The sequence below is a fragment of the Chrysochloris asiatica genome, unplaced genomic scaffold (assembly GCF_000296735.1).
Source record: "Chrysochloris asiatica unplaced genomic scaffold, ChrAsi1.0 scaffold00015, whole genome shotgun sequence".
Taxonomy (NCBI): domain Eukaryota; kingdom Metazoa; phylum Chordata; class Mammalia; order Afrosoricida; family Chrysochloridae; genus Chrysochloris; species Chrysochloris asiatica.
In genome coordinates, this window is record NW_006408533.1 from 1,436,984 (window position 1) to 1,445,895 (window position 8,912).

Below are 8,912 nucleotides of genomic sequence, written 5' to 3' on the forward strand. Positions count from 1 at the left end.
TCCCTCTTGAAAGCTTGTAAGCCAGTCACTTCTTGCTTTAGTAGCCCCCCACTTTGGGTAGCCAATGTCCAAGTTGCCCATCCCTGTCTACTGTGTATGTGGAGGGGGTGGAAGTGATCATTGTTGTAATGATTTGTTCCCTCTTTTGAGCTACTGCATCCATAGGTGTAGGTCAAGTTCATCAAATTGTATGAGAACACTTTTTTTTTCCTCTTCTTTCTTCTTCTAGTTGAGCCCTGATAATCCAGTCATTGAAGCCAGGTAAAGTTGGGTATTATCTACAAGTGTGGGTGTTCAGAGGTACCAAATTTTATTTAACTTTCTTGCTCTTCTATCCTTTGACTCTAAAGTCAGTATTTATAAAATATCAGATGTGGCAACGGTCCAAATCTTATCTAGCTTTATTATTTATCTTAGATTTCTAATGAAAAAAATGGGCTGGCTGTCACAGTGGCACTTTGTCTGAGTTCAAAAATGACATCAAGCTTCTGTGTCTGACAGTCAATCTGACCTGGAGACCAGTCTCATCATAACACTGACCTGGAAGTTATACGGTAGACATCTTACATCAACTGAATGAGCTAAATCCAAAGTTCTGAAGAAAATACGTTTTTATCTCATAATGAGATAGAAATATTTTGGCAATATTCTAGTTTCATTGAAAAATATTTCGACTTTCCCAGTCTATTTTCAGTATTGCAAGGTCCACCTGAGAGAAAGTAAACAGGTTTATGAATGGTGACTCGATGAGTTCCTCTGCCATATTCTGAGACGAGGGGTCACCTACAACAAAGTTAGGTACTTCTAAATCTTCGCTTTCAATAACACTGAAGAACTTATAAAATCATAGAATATTTTTAATGTTATTATCTGGGAAGGAGTCAAATAACTGAACAGCATAGCCAGAGTTTAAAAAAAAAACTCCATAAAACTCCTCTATTAATTAAATTCTATCTGTTAATAACAGCAAGAGCTTTTAGTCCTTAACAACTAATAAAAAAATAAGGATAAAATTGTTACTGAAAGTGGCAATAAAATCTCTATAGTATTTAGATTCCACTAGATATTTTTTAAAAGAGTGATATAAACACTTTTTACTGTGAAAAGCCATTTTTTACAATATACCAGACTTTTGTTTCTGTAGGATGAGCATTGGACTACTAAACGCAAGGTTGGCAGTTCAAACCCATCAACTGCTTCTCAGAAACTCTCCACAGGGTCACTATGAGTTGCAATGGACTCAACATTTAACAACACTAACTGAACACTACAGTCTACTACTCCCAGATATTTAACAAACAGCTGCATGGCCCTGAGTGTAAATGCTGCCCCCAGTTCTGCACCTGGGGGCCTGGCCTGCCTCACCCTAGTCCTGGCCTGAACATCTGTGACCTAAATTCTGCGTGAGTCCTGCGGAGACAGGCATTAGAGCAAAGGGATGGGAGAGGAGAGGAGGAAGAAATCAGGGAAACAGGACAATGGGATTATGAAACTAAAGAGTTCTTCAACAAAGGGACATGTGGAGAAAGAACATAAGGACCAAAGATTTTCATTAACCAACATCAGTATTAACGTCTATGGGGCTGGGATTTTTGTTGTTTGGGTAAAAGCTTCAATCACAGATTTAAGATTGAATTCCAGTTATGTAAATAAGTATTCATTTTATATAGCATAACCCAAAATTTTGGTAATGCAATCTGGTCCAAAATAGATTTGATGAAGACAAGGATGTCTTAGGTTTTGAGATCGAAGTCTCTAGATTATTTTCAGAAAAAAGCAAAGTGAAATCTTCATGCATTCTAAGTGGAGGAGGTGGGGGTAGGGTGAGTCTGGATGGAGAGGGGGCAGTGGTTTCATGGGCAGCGAGTGTCCCAGGAAGACACCCTGACTTTCTTTCCTGATTAACACAAAAGCATTCCTCGGCCATCTCAGGTGGACAAGCATCTATCAGGAGTTTTAAAGGGCCATATATTTTGAATAAGACTTCTGGTGTGCGCTGTAGGATCACTACTGGACTGTGCACCACAAGGTCGGCAGTTCAAATCCACCAGTCACTCCTTGGAAACCCTATACATGGTTCCTATGAGTAGGAACTGACTCAACAGCATGTAACAACAACAACATTTTGAATGGAGTCCTGGTGTGGCTCTGTAGGCTAAGCAATGGACCACAAAGTTGGCAGTTCAAACCCACCAGCCATTCCTCGGAAACCCTGTACAGGGTTGTTATGAGTCGGAACCAACTCGACAACAATATATTTTGAATGACAACATGACAGCATGAACCTGCATCATCACAACATTAATCAGGGGCATAAATTATCTCAGACTTGGGACTGGACCTCTGTTCAGTATAGCACTATGAACTTGGCACCTGCAGGAGGCTCACACCTTTCCCTCTAACCTGACATGCTCCTCAAGTTTACAGCAATGGTCTGAGGGACGGTTTGAAAAGCTATGCTTCCAAATCACATTTCCTCTGCTGCTTCTGAGACTTGATTCTTACCAAATAAAAAACCCAGGAATCTGGAGTAGAGACAGCTGAAGACGGTTTACTACGTGGCTTTTGTAACTGAGATCTACCCAGACCAAGATGATCTGGAGTGAACTATTAGTGAGAAATGGAGTTGAATTGTGAAAATGCAATGAGTGGTCTAACCTTTTAGAGACCCATGGGACACGTAGATGCTTTTCTCCCCTGAGATGCACCTTGTGGTGAGTCTCTGTTGTTATACTTTTTGAGTCCTCCTACAGTGGATGGTGCCCAAAGTTCAATGATTTCCTTGGATCCACATTAGAAAGTGCTGTACTAAATCCTGTTCATTAGAGAACCACAGCAGAGATGAGTTTCCAAACCTGTTACTTTCCCTGTGGTGCTCTCTCCTGTGGAAGTTCTATAGATGCAAGTTTCAAAGCTCAGTCCACGGAGTCCTATCAACCTAAACAGCTCTGCTTTTATTTGCTTTGTTTTGTTTATGACTCATTAAGTGTTTATTTGCTCATACAGTTAAGCATCTAAAAAAAATAAGACAACTATTCTAGAAAAACAAAGTATCATTCAAACTGTTGTTGTTATTAAGTGCTGTAGAGTCCATTCCAACTCTTAGCAACCCTGCATAGGGTTTCCTAGGAGCGACTGGTGAGTTTGAACCACCAACCTTGCAGTTCAAACTGATCTTGTGGTCCAGTGCTTATCCTACAGCACCACATCAGGACTCCCTTTCAAAGTATGGTGGTGTGCCACAGAGTCGGTTGCTACTCACAGCAACCCTGCATAGGGTTTCTTTTCTCCCACAGAACAAATGGTAGTTTTGAACTGCTGACCTTGAGGTTAGCAGACCGACTTGTAACCACTACGCTAGCAGGTGCAATTCAACATAACATCACTTCTCATTTTATAAAAGCAAGCTTCGTCTTAATTTAGACTGGATATCTGCTTTAGGCACAAATGAGACAGATTGCTGGTCACCAGCCTGAATGAATTCGTGCCACCACTGCTAAAGCTAACACCCAGTGAAACAGGAGATGGGGGGAGCTGCACTCAGGCAAGAGAAGTGCACAAACGGCTCATAATCCAGGCCTCAGATCTGTACACAAACTCTCTTGACCAAATCATTTTAGGCAGATGTGGTAATTTCCAACAGTGCTTTCCAAACTGTGGGTTCAATTCACTAGCAGGTTGTGAAATCCATTTGGTAAGCTGGAGTCAGCATTATTGTTTTAAAAGATAAAAAGTATAATTTGTAGTAACCACAAAGATTCTTGAGTGAAGTTGGTTTTCATTTTTATATACACCTTGTACACATATTTAAGAAGCCCTGGTAGTGTAGTAGATTACATGTTGGGTAGCTAACCTCAAGGTCAGCAGTTTCAATTTACCAGACATGCTACAGGAGAAAGATGAGGCTTTCTTTCTGCTTCTGTAAAGATTTACAGCCTCGGAAACCCTATACAGGATCGCTATGAGTCGGTGTAAACAACCACCACCACCATATACATATGTGCCTACTGGAGCACAGTAATCAATATACCTTCACTAAGAGTTTGAAAAACACTGATGTAGAAGATAAGTAAAGATTACTTCTTTTGTCTTTAAATTACAAAAACACATTTGGTTATCATGATAAATCCTACTATAACTAAAATAAGACTAAAGCCCACTGCCATCAAGTTGCTTCTGACTCATAGTGACCCTGTATAGGGTTTCTGAGGAGCAGCTGGTGGGTTTGACCTGCTGACCTGTGGTTCCAAGTCCAATGCTGATCCTACCTACAGAACTGACTGCAAATCTCTGCTGGCTTACACAGGATTCAGAAAACATCTGATCAAAATGAATGCTTCTGGGATGAGCTCCCTGGAAATATATTTAGTAAGTCTCAGATTACAAAGCCCCACCTAGAGAACCAGGACCTTGGAAAATGCCCAAGTGGATAAATCATTAGTTGAAAAGGTTTCAAGCAAGGAATGAAAATGTTTAAAGGCTGATTATGCTTCCAGGCCGGGGAAGTTCCGAAACCATGGTCAGGTGCACAAGGAGTTGCAAAATGACAAAAGGTAATATCTTTATTAGTTTAAGAGGCCTTGTGTTTTTAAATTTTCATTACTCTTGCTTATTATATGTAGGAAGAAGTAAGAAACTTCACTCAATTCTAAAGGGAATTCAAGGATTTACATGATAATCAATCATACCCACCTATACAGATAACCATGCAGCATGCAGAGACATAGTCCAAATATTTAATATACCACACTCACAAATTCAAAGGACAGAATCTTGGTCTGTGCACCAACTCTTAAAGTGAAATTACATGCTACACTGGGGGGAGTTAATTTTCCTTTTGAGATAATTTCTAGTAGATGTTGTTGTTGTTGTTATGTGCCGTGGAGTCGGTTCCGACCCACAGAGACCCTGTACAGGGTTTCCGAGGCTGTAAATCTTTACGGGAGCAGAAAGCCTCATCTTTCTCCTGAGGAACAGCTGGTAGTTTCGAACAGCTGACCTTGCGGTTCGCAGCTCGATTCATAACCACTATGCTACCAGAGCTCCTTTCTAGCAGATGAGGGGGCTTTAAAATGTTCATGGAAAAATCTACATCTTTTAATTCCATTTTCCATGAATTTTTGGAAGCCCTTCATATCTGGGGGGAAATACAAATGTGGTTTGATAACTGAAAAAGTCTTTTCCTCCTTTCTTACAGTGAAGAGTCAGTCACATTAAAGACATATTAAATGGCATAAACACACTGTGCCTGACTTTTATGCAGACATTAGGATCCTTTTCCAAAGGATGTACACTTAGACATGCATTGCCTTAACGTTGCATTCCAAAGCTGATCATTAATTACCATTCCAATACATTTAGACATGCATTGCCTTAAAGTTGTATGTCAAAGCTGATCATTAATTACCATTCCAATACATTTCCTGAGGATACTCCAGATACTGAAGTCATTTCTGGAAAACATAGGGGAGGGCAAGCTTGTTCTGAAAGAAAGAAAAGAAAGAAGAATACAGAGTTAATTTTAACATCACTGACTTTGGTAAGGAAAGATGACTAATTATTATTGAGAGTCTCAGGTGCACCTGTATAGAGAAACATCACAAATGTGCGTCACACAAACAATCAGGGTAAATCTGGGGCTTCAGAGATTGAAATCCCAGAATGTATCAAGAAAATCAACCGATCCTGTGCCTTCAGTTGTGTTCTGATTTGAATTCTCCTAATCTCTTCGGGCATAATGGAGTGTTGTCCTGTGGGTACAGCTGTTTGGACCACCTCAAGGTGCATAACTCCTTCAAGTGTACTATCACTTGGTTTGTCGGGTTAATGGCAAAGCTACCATATTCTGAATCCCAGCACTGAATAAATGATCTTACTCTAGTTGTTAAATGAGGGCTTTGGTGGGTCAGTGGTGGAATTCTTGCTTCCTAGAAAGTTGACTGAGGTTCTATTCCTGGTCAGTGTGTCTCATGCCGAGCCACCACCCAATTGTCAGTGGGGGTTTGCACACTGCTATGATGGTGAACAGGTTTCAGAAAAGCTTTTGGCCAAAGATACACTAGGAAGAATGGTCTGGTGATCTACTTCCAAAAATCAGCCACTGAAAAGCCTGAGGAGCACAAAGGTCCAATCCCCAAGTGATCATGGGGCTGGTGCAGGACTGGACACCCCTTCACCCCATTGTGCTTAGGGTCACTGTAAGTCAAGAATGAGCTGACAGTTGCCAATAATAGGAACAAGCTGCTAAATAATGTCAACTAAAAGCCATCACAGTTTAGCTTATGTGTTTTAGAAAATTATAGGGAAAAATGCACACAAATGATAAAACCCAGCACCAAATTTGTCCCGCATCATATGCTAGTATTTTCCCAAGGACACTGAACAAAATTTAGCATCTCTGGATATACAGAAAGGAGCCCTGGTGATGTACTGGTTAAAGTGCTTGGCTGCTAAGCTAAAGGTCACAGGTTCAAACCTACCAGCTACTCCATGGTGTCTGATTCTGTAAAGGTGTCTGATTCTGTAAAGCTCTACAGTCTTGGTTAACCATATAGGTCTCAATTCTACTCTTCTATAGGGTTGCTGTAAGTTGAAGTGACTCAAAGGTAGTGGGTTTGTACTTTTGGTTTAGATACACAGAAAACTCCTAAAAACAACCTGCAGAAAGGGCATTTTCGAAGCTCCTGGGCTGAGGATGTAAGCAGAGACTGAAGGACATGGTGGTAGCAGGTCTGTGCTTGGAGGGCGGCAGGAAGCTGACCCACTTTCAGACTCTAACCTCTAGGTGGTGGTGGTGTGAGTAGGGGGGAGTTAGTGGTGCCCAGAAGAACTCTCTACAACATCCTCATCATCATGGACTCCTTTTTATAGCTACCATAGTCTATGACAAGGGATGCTGCTTTTCCAGTTGTCTTCTGAAACAGAGTCAAGTAATTAAAATGTTAAAGAAAAATTAAGCAAAGAGAAAAATTAACCTCTAACTTTTATTCTGTAAGCTAAACTAATTTGAATTTTAAAAATATAAACTTCAAGTTTCAAAATAAAGAATATTCAAATGTCTTCCATGGTAGGATTAGTTCTGTAGGTTTTAGAGCTTAAGGTTGTGATCTCGTGGGACAATATAGTCAATTGGCATAATATAGTTCTCAGAATTGATGCTATGGTGAGTGGTGAGTGGTGTCTTCAAAGCTCATCTGGAGCAAAAGAGAAAGAAGGAAACCTAAGAGTCAGAGAAGGAACAAGCCAACAGTACTGTCTGTATGACCCACTCTCTCCTCTACTATGGGACCAGAAGACCCAGATGGTGCTGCTCAGGAGCATGAGAGAGGAGTCCTGATAAAAAGGGAGACACGTGTGGAGATTTATATTCCAAAGGAATCCAGATTTCCTGGACCTATTGATTCTGGTCCTCCTTGAGTTCCTCTTCAAACCTTGAAATGAAACTATACCCTGCAGTTACCTTTAAACTAAGTAACAGTGTAGCCCAAAGAGTAAAAGACTGTCACCCTTGAATACTATATTACTCAACAGCTATTTTAAAACATAGATGAAAAGGGAGCAGGGAGATTAACTAGAACAGAAATAGTAAGAACGCTGACATGATGTGATGAATGTAACTAATATGATTGATCAATATACATAGATACTATGGAATGGGAGTTTTGCTGCGTGTATTTTTCGAGGTGGTTAAAAAAAAAAGCCCTTCATAATAAAATGTCTTTGATTTTACTTCCTCTCTTTTCTAGGAACACACACTGCTCATTTGGCAGATTTGTCATCTAACCAATCTGCTAAGTAAGTGACCACAGATGGCACTTAAATCACACTTCCAAACTATCCAAGATTATCAATCTTCTGTGACATCCACGTGGATTCTAGGACTAAGAAGTCCTGTCATTTGCATTTGTAATACAGTTTCAGAGAAGAATGCAAACTGTGTTTCCCATTTCTTGCCCAGGAAAAAGTCAGCTAGCAAAGTAACAGAGGCCTACAAATTTGTGAACCTGAAACAAGCTTTGTGAAGACGGAAAGAGGGGTTGCAATTTCCTCCAACAAACACATCAAATTAAGTGACAACAATGGTTTATTTATTGATTCATAATGGGTTATGATTTTGTTTAAGGGACTATCATGGAGTTAAAGAAAGCAGAAAATAAGAGACATTTGAACTTTGTGATTATTTTTAGTTTAGAATTCACCCCTAGATTGTCAGTCAAAAATCCTACTGAGGAGAATCCTATGTTCATTTGTATGCACATACCTTTTTGTGGTGTTTTATGAAAATGTTACAGTTTCCCACTTAGCAATAGGGCAAATATTCAGAATACCAATAAGGCAGATTAATCCATAGCATTCTTATCTGTTCTAGAACAGATCCAAAGAGCAGAAGGAGGAAAGGATTGTGAAGGTCAATAGCTATTATAAAGCCCTTGTTATTTTCTTATGGGGGACATACACAGACAGCCAAAAGCAAACCCTCAAGCAAGCTGCTTTGAGTGCAAACACCAATTAGAAGTAGCAAGAGAAACACAGTGGCTGGAAGGACAATATATAATGGAGGAGTGTGGTTTGGTAAATGACTGGGCTGGCTGACCATAATCTGAGTCAACAGCGTGAGGAGGCTGCCAAAGGAATAGGTGTGACCTCAGACTGCCAGCAGGAAGGGCGGTAGCCAGAGGAACAACCCCAAGGGTGATTCCATAATGGTCAGGAATTCAAATCCAGGTGACAGTTCAAAAGGAACCTTAGCAACCCCAGTTAAGAACTGACTCAGAGGCCAGGCAAAGGGTATCTGGAAAACGTCCTTTATGAACAGAACAAAGGCTTGAAGAAAATAATATATATCCTGGAAGAAGAAAAAGTAAACTGAAGGTCTGAGGAACAGTGAACATGAGAGAGCATGGGGCCTAGGG

At 40.3% G+C, this 8,912-nt stretch overlaps 1 protein-coding gene across 1 annotated transcript in view; it reads right to left on the bottom strand.

The window, feature by feature from the left end:
• OSBPL1A (oxysterol binding protein-like 1A) overlaps positions 1-8,912 on the bottom strand; it is a 274,214-nt gene that overhangs the window by 30,367 nt on the left and 234,935 nt on the right. Inside the window, exon 17 of the mRNA XM_006835025.1 lies at positions 5,408-5,483. Within this exon, the coding sequence (XP_006835088.1) occupies positions 5,408-5,483 (76 nt within the window). The remainder of the gene's footprint in view (positions 1-5,407; positions 5,484-8,912) is intronic.